Genomic DNA, 21,348 nt, shown 5'->3' with positions numbered 1-21,348 from the left:
TATATTTTCGAGTATTCTTATCTGGACAAAAATTGGTTGGAAGATTCATGCAAAAAATTGAATGTGTGTTTGTTTAAGAGTGTGATTTTTCCGATCAATTTCAAATCGCTCCGATAAAACTACTAATAGTTATAAGTTTTTTTTTTTGGATGAAATTTATGAATCCATTAATATAATAAAAGTTTACAAGTCCTTCAAATCCAATTTAGGACAATCATTTCCTATTTCTTTGTGTCAACAATGATTTATCCAACTACAAACAGTTTGATCTCTTCTCTTATCCTATCTAGCTTGCCTCAAAGAAACAAGGCTTGTAAATTACGAATACAAAATTGGTCCATCTAGATGTACAATGCATGCTTCGTTCTTGGAAATTCAGAATCTTCTGCAATGCCTGAGATCAAATAGTCGATGATTATAATTATACTGGTAGATAGAGTGAGAATTCACCTTATTATAAGATACGAGATAACATATAGATCATATGATCATTATATTTACGGTCCATATATTTAACAGCTACTAGATTTACGTACAAATTTATGTAACAGAAATAATCAATAAATCTACGAACAAATCAATACAGTCTTAGACGTGCCATCGTGCCAAATCCGCCGGTCATTTTCTTACCCATGTTTTAAATAGGAGTAATTAATTGAAAGACATAATTTTTTAAAATTATGATTAAGAGTTTATGAAATGTCAATTAATATACTTTGCTCATCTAATGAGTTTTGACCCATCAAACCGCCCTATATAGATTTTATGATAATAAAATGCCAGAATTTGAATGTAAGAGGAAAAAAGAAAAAGAAAAAATGTGTATATTATTCTATCAATTTTTACATGCACGTCGATGCATGCATGCAGGTAATGATATATATTTGGTATAATATTAGTTGTAGCATTTAAATGATAATATAATTAACCTGGAGTCCCTTATCTTGGTATGAACCCTAGACGACGTCGTTTCCCTCTCGATGGCCGGAAACCGGTTCACTCGCTGCCTTCTTGCCGGAAAGCTCGATTCGGACACGCCATGCTTATATTTATGATCAAAATCCGACGTTTTGATTTCTGGGATTTGGTCGAAATTTGAACGATCTTCCGCAGACAATGATAGGAAAGACATGATCAAAACAAGATTGAGGCCTGCAACAATCATCTCACCACTTTCTTCTTCGTCGACACGCTTAGTTTCTTCATCGATATGATCCATTTCATCAACAATCTGCCACACTATTCATCAAGCCAATACTTTGATTTCATTAATTAAATTAAGATATTTAGCCTCATAAATCTCCAATATATATGTTATGCATTTTCTTGTAGATCAAAGAAAAATTTACCTTTGGGACAATGGCTCAGAGTCAGAGGAGAGGTTTTTATATTAATTTAGAAGTTAATGTCTTTTTTCCCCTCTGAATTTAGTTGTTATGCTATTTTCTTTTTTTGCAGAAATTGAAGGGGCAGAGGTGATGTGAGCTTTAGAAGTTAAAATATATACATATATAGCCGAATAAATTTGCACCAGAAATTAGGTAAATGGTGGGAAATATGTGTAACTTCGTAAGGTGTATATTTAGTCATGATTTGTTTCTTTGGTTTTCTATCAATTATGACCATATCGATCGTTAATTATTGTATTGGTCTCTGAGTTTTTGCCACAAAATAAAGTTGCTAACATATTTCTCCATAACTGACTTTGATGGAAATTATAAATCAGGAGTTTAGTATTATCAATGTCACAAGAAATAATTTATATATAATCTAAAATGGGAGGCGACCGGAAAAATAAAAGATTATTTGTTGACGATTAATGTATGTGAGTATTTTTTGGATTAATTCGTTGATTCCACTAATTTAACATTTCTACCTATAAGTATTGCTTGCGCTATGAAACACCAAATGGTACAATTGATACAAAATTGATAGTTCAAGGTTTAAAAAATTATTTTCGATAGTTTAGGATATAACTGATAGTGCAAAAATAGTTTGGGTTTAAAGTGAGATTGTGATTTTGGATGGGGTGGAGTGGATGAGAATGGAGGTGTGGTGGTAAGTTAAAGCAGGACAAGTGGAGAAAGTATTTGCATTCATCACAACTCATATAACCATTCTCGTACTCATCATCATCATCATATATTTGCTTCTTTTCATGTATAAGCAATGTGCATCCATCACATCTTAATTCTGATCGTGAAATACTACCGTCATCATCATCATCATCATCATCTTCTTCTTCTTCTTCTTCTTCATGGTTGCGATGATGACATGATGAAGAAGGCGATGAAGATGGAAATGTAGTAAAACTTAGCAAATGATGTTTGTGACAGGTCTTCTGAGGGATGGAAATTCGTGCTCCCTCTCTTTTAACAAATGTTCTGATAATCTCTTCATATATATCATCTAATGTCTTTTTCATCATCAACTGCATTATCATTATTAGATCTGCAACAAAATCAATCATAACATAGAATTATGTATTAATTATTACTTGTAACACAGGATAAAATTTTCAATTTTTTTAGTGAATTAAAAGTGTTTTAAAATTTTATTGTAAACTATGGAGATCTTGTACATTATAGCTACCAAAAATACTGTCATGCATGCAAATTCTTAAATCTGCATGTGATTCAAAGTAAATAAAGTAAAAAAAAAAAAAAAAACATAGAACATGTACTCTTTTGCTAACACACTCTGGTATATCCCGGATGTACGATGCATCTACCTTATTTGATTTTAGTTGTGATTAATAAATTATAATTAAATATTGATAAATCATATGATGAATCTAATTGGATTTAATTAGGGTGGATGAGTAATAGAAGTATGCTAATTGTCAATTCAACAAAAAAATATATGCTTATTGTTTTTGAGGTAAAAGAAATTATGCATTGAGAAAAAAATAAATGAGGTAAGGAGTATTACGAAGTAGAAGGCGAGAGGGAGGTGCAGTTGATATGGACGACATATCTGCAAAGCTGGCAATGATAAACCCAACATCTCATTCGCAAAGGTCCGTTGCATATAGCACACACAAATCCATATATATTTGATGTACTCATATTATATAAATATAATATAATATATATATATATATATATATATGGTTTTCAATTTTATATTCTTAATTTTGTTATGCATGCCCTTAGTAATTATTTTCTTAAATTATTATTTTCTTAAAAGTCGTGTTCTCTTCTCCACTCAACAAATAAACAATACACGTTTTTTTAAAACTCGTGCCCCTTTTTTTAGGACACAAATTGGTGGACGGAAGGAGTATATGAAAAGCAAAAAGAAAAATAATATAAAATCAGTATAAAAATGCTTCAGAACTTTTGAGCTAGTAATAGTAGAATCACACAAACTTGGAGTGTGAGCAAAGAATAAACATAAGGCATTTAAGTTATACATAGTCTACCGAATTGTGTCATCCATATTGTTTTCTTTGTTTATATGTGTTACTAAAATATTATATGTTCTTATTTTAAATTTAGTTTTCAATAATTTAACTGATCGATGATTGCATATTAATTACGAAAAATAAGAAATATGAATCTACGTATATATAAATTAAATAAATATTTTGTAACTTAAAAAATTCTATAACCTTATACAAAAATAAATAAAAAATCCACACACACACTAAATTACTAAATCATTCTTGAAAATTAAAATAAATAAGCCTATATATAATATAGCTGTACACGATGAATAAATACCTATATTCACAATCACTTGTTACTTGAAAAACAAAAGTTGCTTAGCAATATTTAAACTTATAGTGGTAAATATATATATATATATATATATATATATATATATATAGGGAAAGGCTAAAATAAAAATCAAAGTTAGGCTATATATATATTTATGCTAAATTACACAAATAAATAAAGAAATTTAAAGATCACACGATGATGGACTCAAATTCAGGACCTCGGGCCTTAAACATTAATCACCTACTGCTAGACCAACATATGCACACAAGATTTATCTATTAAATTAGAACAGAAATAAAGTAGATAAGGGTAGAAACAAAGTAAATTGAAAGGTTCAAAGTTCAAACTAGATAGCCGAATTGTGAAGACCTCACTAGTCACTCCGTGAGATAATTACACTTTAATTTATACTACAAAATTAACTATTTGCCAACAAAAAATGAGACAATGATTCGCCTTATCAAAACTTTAATTAAAACCAATTTTACAACAATAATTATTTATTCACGCATAGGATTCGTAAATCTTACTAAAAGGGACTGAGAAAAATGAAAATGGAAAGGAATAAGTAAGTAAGAAGGAATGATGAAAATAAAAACTTTCCCAAAATTCTAATAGTAAGAGGGGTTTTCTTCTGCAAGTGACTTATTAAATTCTATTCTAATAGTAACTTTCCTAAAATTGAAGAGTTCTCATCGATATCTTGTGATCTAGACATACTAAGTTTTAGTAACAAAAATAATATTTCGATTCCGTAGAAGCTTTAAAGCAGCTGAAACCTTCATAAACAAAGAAAAGCATTATACTTTGGAAATTGTAAATTATTTACATTTTTATTTCGACGTACTATGAGAAAAGCTAAAAAAGTTTTAGCATTATGATGATACTTTGATCTCATCTCTGTCTGATACTTTGGTTCAAAACGAAGTATGACATTAAGGTTGGGCTTCAACTTCAAAGCTTCCTTTTCAGTTTAAAATTAAAAGAAAATTATATATGAGAAAAAATTGCAGCATAAAATATTTAAATCAAATCAAATTAAAATTTGTGTAATATAGAACTTTATTGTATGTACTTAACTTTGTATTGAAATAAATATTACTATTAATTAGCTAGTTCAAATTACAGTGAATATAAAAGTTTTTAAAGTATATGCTCTAGAGAATCATACACTTTTGAATCGAAAGTTATTTTGGACATTCCTTACAGTTTGGGTATTTTTTATTAAAAGATAAACATAATAGCTAGTAATAATAACGAACAATATTTTCATAAATTGTAATTTACTTTCATGGTTTATAGCTTCTAAAGCTTCAGCTTAAAACCCTCATATAATTTATATAGGGTTAATGGCATATATATTAGTATTAAAGTTTCAACAAATTCTCATTTAGTACATTCACTTTAAAATATGTATTAAAATTATTTAAAATTTTAAAAAATTATATATCCTAACTTTGAATTAATTAACCCAAACAATCTATTATTAATTCAAATAAATATAAAATATTAATTAACCCTTATTAATTATATATCTTTGTATTATATTAAAGCATAATAAATTAAAATTGAAGAAAAATAATTATAAATTATAATAAAGTAAGAGTGGTATACGGTGATACACAATAAATTATGAGACGGAGGATCTCATTTGCAATAATCCTCCACTCTGTCAAACCCCTTAACCCGAAAAATCCGACATCTGATGACGACGCTTTGCATCTTCCAACAACTGAACTAGTTTATGATCTACTCCTACTCGAGTCTCCTCCAATGGAGTCCTACCCCATCTGTCCCTTGCGAAGACGCTGCCCCCATTTCGCAAGAGCAAAACAGACACTTGAAAGAACATTTAGATATAAGTAAATACGAATATGAATATTAATAAAAAATTAAAATTATCTACGACATAATCTCAATGAAAAACATGAATCTAAAAATATTTGAATTTTCAACTTTTGTAATACAAATTAATTGATTTTAATTAATAATGTGAATTTCCTAGACTCCAACATTCTGCTCCAAAACCTCAGCTTCAGCCTTTGCATAGGATCATCTTCTTTCTATTGCAAACCTTCGGCTGCCTCCATCGCTTCTCGTTGCTCTGCTCTCTTGCTGCTGCCTGCCTCTCGAATCAGGTGTCGACGTACACCCTTGATTTTCTCGGGAAGCGCATAATTGACGGTGAGGATGCGGCCGTAGAATTCGATGTCGTCCATGGCGTCTTCTCTCTCTAGAAAAGTGACGAAGCCGAAGGAGCGGTTCTTCTGCGTGGCCTGGTCCAAGTCCAACGGCATCTTCACATCATTAATGTGTTCGAAGCAGCGTGGAGTATTTGCTTCTTCACTTCCTTCTGCACTCCTTCGTTCATGTCATGGCAGTTTCTTCATTTCTCCACTAATCGGATTAGTATTAATTTGCTCGTTTAGTCCCAAAATAAATTTATCCATGAATTTTTGCAATTTATAATTATGTATTATGTTATGTAACTGCTACGTGTATAAATTTAGGTTTATAATTATATACATTTAGGTCAAAATAGAAACGATCTTCTGCAGACAATGATAGGAATGGCATGATCAAAACAAGATCACAAATACTCCTGTGCAATCGGTTGCACTGTGCAACTGGTTGCCAGAATGACACTACTTCATCCGGGAAATGACACTTGAACATTTTCGAATGACACTTCTTCAACATACAAATGACACTTGAAGATGTTGAAAAAGTGTCATTCAGAAACCAGTTGCACGGGAGAGTGCCTCAAACAAGATTGAGGCCTGCAACAAGAGATGCGTTCATCTCACTGCATGCTTTCTTCTTCGTCGACATGCTTAATTTCTTCATCAATATGATCCATTTCATCAACAATCTGCCACAATACTATTCATCAAGGCAATATATACTTTGGTTTCATTAATTAATTAAGATATTTAACCTCACAAATCTCCAATATATATTATGCATTTTTGTGTAGGTCAAAGAAAAATTTACCTTTGGGACAATGGCTCAGAGGAGAGATTTTTATATTACCGTAGAAGTTAATTTTTTTTCCCCTCTGAATTTAGTTATTCTGCTATTATCCTTTTGTTTTTTTTTGCAGAAATTGAAATGGCAGAGGTGATTTGAGCTTTAGAAGTTTTTTGAAAATATGGCCGAAAAAATTTGTACCAAAAATTAGGCCAATGGTGAGAAATGTGTAAGGTGTATATTTAGCTTGATTTGTTTTCTTGGTTTTCTATCAATTATGACTATATATATCATTAATTATTGTATTGTTCTGCGAGTTTTTGTCACAAAATAAAGTTGTTAACATATTGACTTCGATGGAAAATAAATCAGGAGTTCAATAATATCAATGTCACAAGAAATAATTTATATATAATCTAAAATGGGAGGCGAAAAACAAAGTTATTTTGTTGACAATGTATAGTCAGATTTTGTTATTGATACCACTTTGCCCGTAAATTTTAGTTTGAGTCGATCGAGTTGAAGTTTTTTCGAACTAAGTTTTTTCAATTCTAAACATTCTTTTGGTATTTTTTTGGATTAATTAATTCGTTGATTCCATACTAATTAATTTAACATTTCTAACTATAAGTCTTGCTTGTGCTATGAAACACCAAACGGGGAGACTAGCGCAATTTGATGTTTTTTTTATAAAGATGGAAATCTTATAAAAACGATTTTATAAATTTGATTTAATGAGGTTCACAACATACAAAAAAAGTTTGCAAAAGAAAAAGCGAGGAACGGAAATGAAATGTGCAATCGTGTTAGTACCAAGTTAAAAAGGATGTGTGAAAATATTAGTAAAACACATGCAAAAGCTATTGAACTTTTATAAGTAGCAAGATTTATAACACTTTTATTTAGTATTGACTTACAAGAGTAATTAAATACATAACGCACATACAAGTCATCACTTTAAATGAGAGATTGAGGTGGATGTGAATGTTGTGTATCAGATGGGCTTAAAGGCATCCTTGTGAGTTTCACTGCAGAGCATACATATGACAAAGTAGCATGACGTACATTGAAATCCTGGCTTATCATAACTATCACGACGACATAGGTCACAACGCTTTTTCTTGGTTATGATTTGAAATCTAAGAGGGTGGTGAGGGTGATGAAGAGTGGGAATCACATACTGCTGCATCCCATAGTTGATGTTTCTATACTTACCCGATCTACCAGGAATGCATTCGGGATGAAAGGATTGATCGCAGTCTCGACAGTGATACATCCAGCTCTTGGGATTCATTTGGACTTCACAGTTGCTGCAGTAGAACCCATCAGGATGGTTAACATACGCGTCATATGTCAACCACAAGTAGTGCTTCTCCAATCTATGCTTATTGCGTGGTGGTAGCAACATGCATCCACCACACACACACAATCTACAGCTATTGCATCTATATAAAACCTTATCATGTCACGACCGGACCTAATTAAGGATAATTAAGCCGGGGAAACCGTGACTAATGGAGGGAGATTAGAAGCGGGGTAGAAAGGGGAATATTCAAACAAGAAAGGATCGCAGTATCATTGTTAACAACAGGGATATTTATAATATAACGGAGTTTTAGTCGTATAGACTCAAATAACTAGTAAGTTCGGATAACTCCGACTTATCCAAAATAACATAAAAATTCTGAGTACGCAGCGGAATAAGGTTCTGATTACATGTATGAAGACATGTAACCCTAGAGTTCATTAATACATAATAAGACAAAAGAGTCCCGCTCGTCACTTCATCACCATCGGCAGCTGCTCAACCTGCACATTTAGAAATATATGCAGGGCTGAGTACAAAAGTACTCAGTGGGCACATATGCCTACTATGAAATATAACATGCTTCGTAAAGTTGTAAATTGTCATGCCATCATAAACAGTACAGCAAGGGAGTTTTTCGCTAAAAAGGCCCAAGCTTACTAAATTCATTTGTGATTCTTAAAGTTCGTCTGCAGACTAAGTTCTCTTGTAATCTATCATATCTGGAACTGTGTGCCGGAGAGGTGGCCACCTCTCACGGACACTTGACCGGCCAACCCGCTAGATGACTCACGGTCACTGGTGTACACTAGTCCTGGCAGGATAGCTATCAACTGCTCAGGACCCGAATTCGATTGCATAATAAAAGTCACATCAGATAGATATCATACTGAAATTTAAATATTTTATGGCAAGACAATATTTGAAATAACTTCAATTAATTTAGTCATGAAATAACTTGCTTGAACGTAACATTTAAACTCATTTGATATATATGAAAGTAATGCCCACCTGATAGCAAAGCTTTGCTACAGATTAGTGACTCCTTGACGAGCTCTTATCCTTGCGCTCGACCTTTAATCCGAGAAAATAACGTAAGACTTTAAATCGAGGGAAAATTCTCAATTAAATGAGAATGCGTAATTAAACTATGCATGAATCTCGTATGCATGAACTATTATTCTGAGATAATAATCAGGGAATTTCTATTGTTAATCCAGGCTATCGGATTTAAACAAAAGCTAAGTCTCGTCTCATGAAGCCGGATAATTAACAAAAATTAATCCGTTCTCTTCGGGGTGTTCTAATCCGTCAATTAAATAAACCCCCCTCCTCGTAGTCAATAGAAAATAAATAAATACTTCAGCTTATTCGCTTTATAACCTCATAATTAATCGGCTTAATAAATAGGAATAAGTAATGTTATAAGATTAAATAATTAAAAGGCTCAATATAAGGCAGCCTAATAATCACAATCAAACATCATCAAAACATGCTCTGCTTTTACACTGACTCAACTTCAAAATTTAATCTGTTCTGACTCCGACATCTCCTGGACTCGAGACTCATACCGAAAGAAAGATCTTCGAGTCTAGTTTCATATATAAAAAAAATAGAGTCGAAAACTCCAAGTGGTTTGAGAGATATGACGTTTTTACCACGATCTACCATGTTCGGCAGTTTTGAACAATCGAAAACTTGTATTTTTGAAAAATAGTAAACGTTGTCAAACTGGGCTCAACTTTGGTGGATATCTAAATAACACAATAAGGTTAATACCATAAAAATTTGGAAAGCTAGATCACCCAGGAAGCTACTGAAATAAATGACTCTTTTCTCTGTTCTCTGAAATTCTCAGTAGTAATGTGCAGTTTAGATTTTACATTTTAAAGAAGTATTATACGAAGTTGGAATGGCTTGAAATTTTACCAGGGTACTCAAGACTCATGTAGGGACTTGCTATAAAATTTTCAAAGCTGTTAGACATCGACAAACCGTCGATCACAGTAGGTCAGTAGGCCTACGAAATTCATATTTATAAGTCCTTAAAAATAATTTATATAAATCAAGAAATAATAGTTTAATCCCAAAAATATTCATTAAAAGTCCATCCTAATTTAAATAAAGAACGGACCTCATTTAAAATAAATAGTCCCAAACTTGTTACGCACATATACTAAATCTTTCACGAAACATCCTTTACAATAAACTTTGATACATAGAAAATAATTCAACAACTTGAGCTCTTAAGGGGTTGTTTTACAACAGACACCAAATCTACCTCGGATCTCCAAATGAGGCTCCAAAAGACATTCTGGAAACTAGACATTTCAAGGATCATTCTCCAATTTGAATCGAATGAAAAACAATTCAAACGAGCAAGATATGCCCTCTCAAAGATGGGTATTTAACAAGCAAAAATCTGTAAATTTCATATTTCCAGATTACAACCAAGTCAGTGGGCTTTCTTTAAAAATTCATATCTCCCTTTACAAAACTCCACTGGGAACCCCAAAGGTCAATCTGGAAACTAGGGAGAGATCATAACACTCTCCAGTTGGATTTACTCTAAGAACCTTCATGGTTTAGAAGATATGACTATCTAAAGTTCAGTGCACAAAAAGAGTTCAAGTTTGGCAGATTCAGAACATAAATCGGAAAAACCACTTTAAGCTTCACCAAAAATTCTAAAACTGAACAAGTAAGTTCCCAACATGTCAGTGAATATTCAGTAGAAAGATAGGCTTGAGAATCAAATATTTAAGTCGGCCTTTTCCACCTCAAAGTCGTAGGTTTGTAAAATCTACTGGATGGTACATGGAATAAGAACTAGATTTCAAGAATTTATACCGGTTGTTTCCCTTATTCAAAAATGGTGAGGACGATGTCAAAAGAAAGATACGGGAGTCTAGAGTGACATATTAAAGTTTCAAAGGTTTTCACCGAGTGAAACTTTACTTATGATCTCCCAAAGATTGTTTACCAAAAAATGTATTCCAGATGGGCAGTGATGTTTACAAATTCATAAATAAATCATGCGAGCTCTAAATATTCTGAAATTTTACCAAAATATAGAAAATGTATGAAAGATGATACACAATTAATTTGCGAATTTTTGGGAACCGTTTGGATGGCTGGAATCGCCTTGCAAAACACTGCCGGAGCAGTGTGCTTATGGCAGATTCGCTGCCTTACCTCATGCACGGTTTTTCACCCAATAAACTCTAGCTTCGAGTGTTGGGGTACTACTGGACTGGAGCAGCTTGAAATCTTGGCAAAGTAGTTAAGCCAAGTCTTCCTTCTCTTTGTGATTGCTGGTGCGAAATGGAAGGAATGGGTGAATTGTTGGAGTTGATGGGGAGCAAAGGTAGTGGAGATGGTGGGGAGCATAGGGTAGTGGAGTTGATGGAGTGGGGAACAAAATTAATGGAAAGAAAAAGAGAAGAAAAAGAAAGGAAAAAAAAATGTAGAGGAGAATTATTGATGTATTTTCTCTGTCTCGGTGATTCTGTAACTGTAAGATGGATCGTGTGCTCGTATATGCTTGATACTGTTTATTTAAATAAATCTCGTATTTCGACATGTGATTTCTCACTAAAACCGATAAATTATAAAATGAATCTAAATTAAATCCGTAGATTTAATTCGTTCGTTGTTCTGATATCTAAATTAAATCCGCAGATTTAATTAACTTCCTGAGTCGGAAATAATTCACGATCTGAGTAAAAATAAAATCAAATTTCATCTCGCTTAAATAAATAACGTGACTTTGCTAAGTCAGTTATAACTCTGAAATAATATCATTAACTGCTTTAACAATATAAATTCAGGATCATAAGCTGAATTCATATTAGGATAAAAACTGTTTTCATTCACTGATGAACAAAAATAAACACTCATTACTGGATTTAAAATATATAAAAGAGCGGGTCACTACATATCAGTAGTTATAAACCTATAACAATTAACACAGAAACCGGACCCAATGTTGCCTGTAAATAGCTTGAGATGGTTATGTTGTCGGTGAGCTATGTGTTTTATGGTGTTGGGAAGAGAAGCACACTTGATGTCTATAGTGAAGTAGCATTGGGTACACTTATAGAAGAGTCCATTCGTACAACCACTACAAATACCGCAGCGTACCCAATCTGTTAGCTTGCCAGCATTTCTAAGCGTGAGATTGTGATTTTGGATGGGGTGGAGTGGATGAGAAGGGAGGTGTGGTGGTAAGTTAAAGCAGGACAAGTGGAGAAAGTATTTGCATTCATCACAACTCATGTAACCATTCTCGTACTCATCATCATCATCATCATCATCATCTCTTTGCTTCTTTTCTTGTATAGGCAATGTGCACCCATCACATGTTAGTCCCGATATTGGAATACTATCATCATCATCATCATCATCATCATCATCATCGTCTTCTTCTTTTTCTTCTTCTTGGTTGTGATGATGAGATGAGGAGCAGGGCGATGCAGATGAAAATACAGTAAAACTTAGTAGATGAGGGTGATTGGGGAACCTGTAGGTCTTCTGATTGTCATGATCATGAGTGATGGAAATTTGTCCTCTCTCTCTTTTAACGAATGGTCTGATAATCTCCTCATATATGTCATCTATTGGACCCTTGGTAATGTCTTTCGCATCATCAATTGCATTTTCATTATTAGATCTGCAATAAAATTAATCATAACACATTACTTCTAACACAAGACAAAAAAAATTAATTTTTAGCGAATTAAAGATGTTAAACATTTTATTATAAACTATATATGGAGATCTTATACATTAGTTACCGAAAACAATATAATGCAGATTCTTAAATCTGCATGTGATTTTGAAAGCAATCCAAGTAAGAAAATTTCATAGAATGTGTACTCTTTTGCTAGCTAGCTAGACACACTCTGGTATAACGTACGGTGCATCCGCCTTGATTTTAACTGTGATTACTAAACTGTAATTAAAGATTAATACTAAATCATATGATGAATCTAATTGGATTTAACAATAGGGTGGATGAGTAATAGAAGTATATATGCTCAGTGTCAATTAAATATATATATATGCTTATAATTTTTTAGTAAAAGAAATTATGCATGCAAAAAAAATAATTGAGGTAAGAAAATTACGAATTCGAAAGTGAGAGGGAGGATGTATTGGTGGCGCAGTTGATATGGACGACATATCTGCAAAGCTGGCAATGATAGACCCAACGTCTCATTGGCAAAGTTTCGCTGCATATAGCACACACAAATTCATATTTGATGTACTCATTTGGCAGATTAAAAGCAAGTGAGAGAGAGTGGTCGGGGCGATGATGAGGGAAGTGCGCAGACACCGGCAAGAGTGCGCAGCTCTCGTGTATCCAGTAGTTGCAAATGGTGCAGATGTAGGCGTTCCCTTTGTGAGTGGCACCACAGGCATCGCAGGGGAAGGAGCACGATCTTGTATTCTTGATGAGTTGATGTTGAGGGTGGCTTGGGTGCTTCATTGTTGAATCATCAACTGCTGCTGCTTCAAAATCCCCTGTGCATCCCAAGTGGATCCACCACTCACACCCCCCACTACATTTGTACAACAACCCATACGCTACAAACTCACAAACTGCACATGATCCTGTAACGCCATATGAAGAAGCTTGTAGTGTGAGTGAGTGTGAAGGGTGGAGAGGATGGCGGATCTCTCTCGGCATCTCCATGCATTCTTTGTGTAATAGCCAATTCATTCCACACTTTTGGCTGCATCCATAGGCTGCCTCTCCTGGTAAAAAGTGTCTCCAACAACCATAACACCAAGCGCTCCAAAAATTAGTATCAGTTTCCGCGGCCAGGTTGGGGATCAAACTCAGCGGGTGTTGATGAAACATATGAGGGATACTCTCCTTCTCCATTTCTCCTTCTTTCTCTCTCGACATTCTTTTTCCTCTCTTCTTATCACTAACTAATCACTCTCGAAAAGACAATACTATATTATATATAAAGGGCATTGAATATGTATTTTCCCTCAATACATTTATTTTTTATTACACAATAGGAATGAGAAAAAGAAAAATGGGAAGGAAGAATCATGGGCTAGCTACTTTTCTTCTGCAAGTGACTTATAAAATTCTATTCTAATAGTAACTTTCCGAAAATTGAAGAATTCTCATCGATATCTTGTGATCCAGACATACTAAGTTTTAGTAACAAAAAAAATATTTCGATTCCGTGGAAGCTTTAAAGTAGAAGCCTTCATAAACAAAGAAAAGCATGCATTAATTATACTTTGGATATTATAAATTAATTAGATTTTTATTTTGATGTACTATGAGAAAAGCTAAAAAAGTTTTAGCATTATGATGATACTTTGATCTCATCTCTGTCTGATATATATACTTTGGTTAAAAACGAAGTATGACATTAAGGTTGGGCTTCAAATTCAAGCTTCCTTTTGAGTTTAAAAGAAAAAAATAAATGCGAAAAAAATTGCACTATAAAATATTTAAATCAAATAAAATTAAAAATTGTGTAACATAGAACTTTATAATATATTCATCTCACCATTTTCTTCGTCGTCGACACGATCCATTTCATCAACAATCTGCCACACTATTCATCAAGGCAATATATACTTTGGTTTCATTAATTAATTAGTTAATGTCTTTTTTCCCCTCTGAATTTATTTAGGGTTAAGGTGCAGATATGCCCCTATAGCGTATTGCTCCCCATACTCACTGTGTGTGTGCAAATAAGCCCCTAAAGTCCAAAAAATCGATCAATTAACCCCGTCTGACTAACTGTTGTTAGTCAGACGTTAGTCAAAATCTTTTTTAATCCCCAATTTCTTTCTTCTTTCAATTTTTTACCCCAAAATTTTACCCCCAATTCCAATTCAGCCACTGTCGATATCTCCCTCGGCCTCACTTCTCTTTCGACGGCGACGAGGCTGCCGGCCACCACCACCGGAGGAGTAGGCGCCATGATTGATGAACTCCCTTACATTAGGTTCTTGAGCGGTAAGCAGCAGAGCAATGTGAATGAGCCAGTGGTGGCTTCGTCGCCACCGAAAGAGAAGAGACACCGAGGGAGATATCGATAGTGGTTGAATTGGAATTGGGGGTATAAATTGAAAGAAGAAAGAAATTGAGGGTTAAAAAAAAATATTGACTAACGTTTGACTAACAATGGTTAGTCAAATGGGCTTAATTGATCGATTTTTCGAACTTTGGGGGCCTATTTGCACACACAGTGAGTATGTGGAGCAATACGCTATAGGGGCCTATCTGCACCTTAACCCATTTATTTATTATGCTATTTCCTTTTTTTTTCTTTTTTTTTTTTGTAGATGGCAGAGGTGATTCAAGCTTTAGAACTTTTTAAAAATATATGGCCGAATAAATTTGTACCAGAAATTAGGCCAATGGTGAGAAATGTGTAAGGTGTATATTTAGCTTGATTTGTTTTCTTGGTTTTCGATCAATTGTGACTATATATATATCGTTAATTATTGTATTGTACTGGGAGTTTTTGTCACAAAATAAAGTTGTTAACATATTTCTCCATAACTAACTTCGATGGAAAATAAATCAGGAGTTCAATAATATCAATGTCACAAGCGATATATAATTTATATATAATCTAAAATGGGAGGCGAAAAACAAAGTTATTTTGTTGACAATATTGTATAATCAGATTTTGTTATTAATTGATACCACTTTGCCCGTGCATTGAATAATTTTAACTTAAGTAAAATTATATTTCACATCAGGATGTGGGGATATTTAGTTTGAGTCGATTGAGTTGAAGTTTTTTCGAACTAAATTTTTTCAATTCTAAACGTCCTTTTGGTATATATTTTTTGGATTAATTCGTTGATTCCATACTAATTAATTTAACATTTCTAATTATAAGTCTTGCTTGTGCTATGAAACACCAAACGGGGAGACTAGCGCAATTTGATGTTTTTTTTATAAAGATGGAAATTAATCTTATAAAAACGATTTTATAAACTAGATTTTATGAGGTTCACAACATACAAAAAAAGTTTGCAAAAGGAAAAGTGAGGAACGGAAATGAAATGTGCAATCGTGTTAGTACCAAGTTAAAAAGGATGTGTGAAAATATTAGTAAAACACAAGACCAGCTAATAAACTTTTATAAGTAACAAGATTTTTAACACTTTTATTGAGTATTGACTTACAAGAGTAATTAAATACATAACATACATACAAGTCATTACTTAAATTGGAACAACACACATTTAGCCCATAAATACAAGCAATTAAAAGGAGAGATTGAGGTGGATGCAAATGTTGTGAATCAGATGGGCTTAAAGGCATCCTTGTGAGTTTCACTGCAGGGCATACACATGACAAAGTAGCATGACGTACATTGAAATCCTGGCCTATCATAAATATAATCATGACATAGGTCGCAACGCTTTTTGTTGATTATGATTTGAAATCTAAGAGGGTGGTGAGGGTGATGAATCAAATACTGCTGCATCCCATACTTGATGTTTTTATACTTACCCGACCTAGCAGGAATGCATGTAGAATGAAAAGACTGATCGCAATTTCGACAGTGATACATCCAGCTCTTGGGATTCATTTGGTCTTCACAGTTGCTGCAGTAGAACCCATCAGGATGGTTAACATACGCGTCATATGTCAACCACAAGTAGTGCTTCTCCAATCTATGCTTATTGCGTGGTGGTAGCAACATACATCCACCACACACACACAATCTACAGCTATTGCATCTGTATAAAACCCGATCAGTAGTTATAAACATATAACAATTAACACAGAAACCGGACCCAATGTTGCCTGTAACTAGCTTGAGATGGTTATGTTGTGGGTGAGCTATGTGTTTTATGGTGTTGGGAAGAGAAGCACACTTGATGTCTATAGTGAAGTAGCACTCGGACTGGGTACACTTATAAAATAGCCCATTCGTATAACCCCGACAGATAATGCAGTATACCCAATTTGTTAGCTTGCCATCATTTTGAAGCGTTAGATTGTGATTTTTGATGGGGTGGAGTGGAAGAGAGGGAAGGTGTGGTGGTAAGTTGAAGCACGACAAGTGGAGAAAGTATTTGCATTCATCACAACTCATGTAACCATTCTCGTACTCATCATCATCATCATCATCTCTTTGCTTCTTTTCATGTAAAGGCAATGTGCACCCATCACATGTTAGTCCCGATATTGGAATACTATCATCATCATCATCATCTTCTTCTTCTTCTTCTTCTTCTTGGTTGTGATGATGAGATGAGGAGCAGGGCGATGAAGATGAAAATACAGTAAAACTTAGTAGATGTGTAACGCCCCGCTTTTCCCTAGCTAAATTTAGAGTAAATTTTGAACTTAGATTTAAGAAGATTCACGCCGGATTGAGAAAAAGAATTTATTTTAATTCCAACAAAAATGATTTTACAAAAGCATTTGTAAATTAGTTATTAAATTTATATGCATTGCATATTTATTTAATTAAGCATTTAAGCATTTTCACGAGCTTTTAATTAGCAAGATTTGAAAGGAATTCCTTTTATAAATGCACCAAGGATTTAATTACATTCCCATTACAATTTTACTACATCTATTATTCCTACATTATACAATAAAGAAAGTTACATTGGTACTCATTTATACATAGACATATACACACATTTGTAAGATACAATTACACCAAATACCAACACCTCTCCATCACCTACGACACCCTCCCTGCACCTCCCTGCAGCTTTATTTCATTCACACAATTAAAGTCTACGCCTACACTCTATTTTCCTTCATTCACACAATTAAAGTCTATGCCTACACTCTATTTTCCTTCGTTCACACATCTACTCTTGAAAGAGCAACAGCATAGCCGTGCAGTCACCCCACCCGTGCATCCCTTTATATCATCAGCCAAAGTCCTCTTTCATCCCACACAAATTTCTCAACCAGAGATAGAGCTCTGGTTCAGTCCAGAAACAAACAACATTTTCATCAAGATTTCATTTCAAATTCACTATTGAAGCAGACTGCCAAATCAAAACCACCAAGATGTTCATCAACTCAAGGTTTTATTTCAACCAAATTATTTACGCAGTGTTTACTAAAGTAGACAACAACTCAATCTTTCAGTTTTAGAAAAATACATTCATACATATGTTCGCATACATGTCTATACATTTTGAATATACAAATATGAGTAGCAATGTATATTTATAAGAAAAGACTTGACCTTGATTGCTTTATGAACTGTACAAGATGCAAACTTTTACTTTTAGAAGAACTAGAACTGATCTAAACTGGAACTTTCGCATTCATTGATGTAAGAAAGAAAGAAATGATGGAGAGAGATAGACTGGTGCTGTTGTGAACTGTGTGCGTGTGCTTGAGTCGAGTCAGGGCGGGGAAGGCTGAGCTTGGGAAGCTCCGGCGGCGGCGCTAACCTTCGTGGGGGTGTGTCTGAACTGTGGTGGTTGAGTTACAGAGCGGTTGCAGAGGGCTAGACTGGAGGTCAGGAGAGGCGGTCGGCGGCGGTCCTCGCTGCCGTCGGCCAAGGTTGAGCAAGGGAGGCCGCGGCACGGCGGCTCTGCCCGCTGCTGTCGGGCCGAGGACGGAGAGAGAGAGGGTGAGAAGGGGCGGCGACCAGCTACTGGTCGTGGCAGCCGGAGTCAGCAGAGGGAGGCAGAGCTCGGCGGCCATGGCTGCTGTTGCTCGGCCACGGCCGGAGGCGGAGAAGAGGGATGGCTGGGGTTCAGGCGCTGCGGCAGCTCGACGCTGTTGTCATCGCCGGTGATGGGAACTCCAGCGGCCGTGAGAGCAGAATAAAGAGGAAGGGAGCGGCGATCTCGCCGTCGCCAAGGAGGAAGGTGATGGCGGTCGGAGTTCAGTGAGGCGAACAGAGGGAGACGGGCGTAGTTCTGAGGGAGGCGGCAGCGGCGGTATGGTATCGCCGGCGGTCGTGCTGCAGCGAGTGTGTGTGTGCGTCTTGTTCTGTGTGTGTGTTGGCGTGAAAAGAGAGAGAGAGTGAGATGGATTGAGGAACCGTGAGAGAGAGATGACAATGAAGGAGAGGCGCAGCTTTGAGGGAGAAAAGGGTTGAAGGTTGGGCTAGGTTTGGGCTTGGGGTTTTGGGCTCTTTTTTTTTGGGCCGAATTAAATCATTTGGGCCGAATTAAATCATCTGGGCCGAGTCTTTTCCTTTAAGACTAGAGTGTTGGGCCATTACTTTGGGCCGGGTTTTATTTAATTATTTTGGGCAGTCCATATTTTAATTAATTAGACTTCTTTGAGTTTGATTAATTATTTTCAAAGACTAGTTTTCATAATAATATTAAATTATTATTGTGTGCATATTTTAAATAATTACTTAGTATATGTTAAGCATGACATGAAATTGCATTTTTGCAATAAAAGTATTTATGATTTAATTGGTTTTAATTATAATTCCAATTTTTAAAGAAAATCGAGTAAGGATATTGTTGGTGTCCTTAACTCAAGAAATTTAGTTTTCAATTATTTATTCATTAAATTTTTGAAAACCCGGCTAAGTGACTCATAGAATATTAAGCACTACACCATGACTTAAGATTAGCTTCACGAGACCTATTAAGAATAGAATTTCTTGTAGGCTTTGTGACCAGGGGGATTAGCGCTGCTTTCCCAAGACAGGTTTATATGTGATTATGATCTTCAGGCTTTGCCTAACCAGGTGGGCATTACTTTCATATATATCAAATGAGTTTAAATGTTACGTTTAAGCAAGTTATTTCATGACTAAATTAATTGAAGTTATTTCAAATATTGTCTTGCCATAAAATGTTTAAATTTTAGTATGATATCTATCTGATGTGGCTTTGCCAGTTATGTAATCGAATTCGGGTCTTGAGCAGTTGATAGCTATCCTGCCAGGGCTAGTGTACACCAGTGACCGTGAGTCATCTAGCGGGTTGGCCGGTCAAGTGACCGTGAGAGGTGGCCACCTCTCCGGCACAAAGTTCCAGATATGATAGATTACAAGAGAACTTAGTCTGCAGACGAACTTTAAGAATCACAAATGAATTTAGTAAGCTTGGGCCTTTTTAGCGAAAAACTCCCTTGCTGTACTGTTTATGATGGCATGACAATTTACAGTTTTGAAGCATGTATTCTTATACCTAGGCATACGTGCCCACTGAGTGCTTTTGTACTCAGCCCTGCATATGTTTTCTAAATGTGCAGGTTGAGCTGATGTGATGATGGTGCTGCAATGAGCGGAGTCTCCAAGGTTGTTAATAAATAGTTAACCTGTCTAGAATATGTCTTCATACATATGTCTAGCTACTTTCCGCCTGCAAGATGTTGTTGATATGTCATACTTTGAGTCTTAAGAGAATGGTTTCATATGATGTATAACTTGATTAATGATATTAATTAAGTTTTATGCTGTCTTTCATATACTATTTTCAATTGAGTATTCATGAATAAAAATGACGAGTTTTATTAAGATGAGTAAGTTTTACGGCTATAAATGACACCCCTTTTCTTCCCCTTCTTCTTTAACCCCATCCCTAGTCGTAGATCACTCGGCTTAACTATCCTTAGTTACGGGCGGGCTGTGACAAAGTGGTATCAGAGCTAAGGAAAGCTCTGAATTAGAAGTCTTGAGTTTAGTCTAGAATGAGTCACTAGACTAATAGTTATTAACAACCGTGAGCTCAGCGCACCATCACACCAGGCTCAACGAGGTATGTAAAATTTCAAAGTTTATTTGACGTTAAATTTTGAAGAGCATGATATTGAGGTTATATGATGAGTTATGATGTTACACTTTAAAGGTGCATAGTTTGAGTTTGAGGATGCATAATTATGAGTTATGATGTGATGTATTTGAGATGTTTTGTGATGAGAATTGTTTGAGCAGTTGTGATAAGTCACGATGATTTAGATGAAGGAATCTAATGTCATTGTTAAGAGAGATTTTTTTTACTAAGTAGAAGGATGAAATGAGAACTTAGAGCTAAAGCTTGAGAGAATTGGCAATTGTTTTAAGTACTTGTTGGATTGAGTTATGAGTTTGAGTTATGAGCTTGAGTATAATAGCATGATTAATGATGAGTTATTAGCATGCTGCAATGAGATATTGTACGATATGTTGAGTCGTTTTGTGACGCGAGTTTTGCTCACGCAACCTTAATGGTACTTGAGGAGATACCATGAGCCATAGTCTTTGGAGATGGCTTTGAGAGAGAATTGTTGAGTTGTCTTACTGAGTCACGATGATTTAGATCAAGGGATCTAATATCATTGTTTAGAGAGATTCCCTACTGAGTAAAGATGGGACGAGATGAGAATTTAGATGTTTTGAGCTTGAGTTTTAAGATAAC

The 21,348-nt window shown here is 34.8% G+C and overlaps 2 protein-coding genes and 2 long non-coding RNA genes across 4 annotated transcripts; all 4 read right to left on the bottom strand.

Annotated features, from left to right (window-relative positions):
- Positions 1–190: 190 nt before the first annotated feature.
- LOC130987909 (uncharacterized) lies at positions 191–1,501 on the bottom strand. The gene is made up of 3 exons (XR_009089878.1): positions 1,350–1,501; positions 930–1,239; positions 191–394 (listed from the first exon to the last, which is right to left on the bottom strand). It is a non-coding gene; the product is annotated as an uncharacterized LOC130987909 (long non-coding RNA).
- Positions 1,502–5,406: 3,905 nt separating this feature from the next.
- LOC130990052 (potassium channel GORK-like) lies at positions 5,407–6,022 on the bottom strand. The gene is made up of 2 exons (XM_057914250.1): positions 5,800–6,022; positions 5,407–5,564 (listed from the first exon to the last, which is right to left on the bottom strand). Exons 1-2 carry the CDS (start codon positions 6,020–6,022, stop codon positions 5,407–5,409), a joined length of 381 nt encoding a protein of 126 aa, XP_057770233.1.
- A 2,227-nt stretch (positions 6,023–8,249) lies between these two features.
- On the bottom strand, positions 8,250–11,813 carry LOC130987908 (uncharacterized). The gene is made up of 3 exons (XR_009089877.1): positions 11,197–11,813; positions 9,013–9,075; positions 8,250–8,504 (listed from the first exon to the last, which is right to left on the bottom strand). It is a non-coding gene; the product is annotated as an uncharacterized LOC130987908 (long non-coding RNA).
- A 128-nt stretch (positions 11,814–11,941) lies between these two features.
- Positions 11,942–13,915, bottom strand: LOC130990051 (uncharacterized). Its single transcript, XM_057914249.1, has 4 exons — positions 13,131–13,915; positions 12,524–12,673; positions 12,145–12,385; positions 11,942–11,956 (listed from the first exon to the last, which is right to left on the bottom strand). Exons 1-4 carry the CDS (start codon positions 13,913–13,915, stop codon positions 11,942–11,944), a joined length of 1,191 nt encoding a protein of 396 aa, XP_057770232.1.
- Positions 13,916–21,348: the final 7,433 nt, after the last annotated feature.

The sequence above is a fragment of the Salvia miltiorrhiza genome, chromosome 6 (assembly GCF_028751815.1).
Source record: "Salvia miltiorrhiza cultivar Shanhuang (shh) chromosome 6, IMPLAD_Smil_shh, whole genome shotgun sequence".
In the NCBI taxonomy this organism is placed as follows: domain Eukaryota; kingdom Viridiplantae; phylum Streptophyta; class Magnoliopsida; order Lamiales; family Lamiaceae; genus Salvia; species Salvia miltiorrhiza.
The sequence above is the reverse complement of the archived record's forward strand: the minus strand, read 5'-3'. Positions and strand labels throughout refer to the sequence as shown.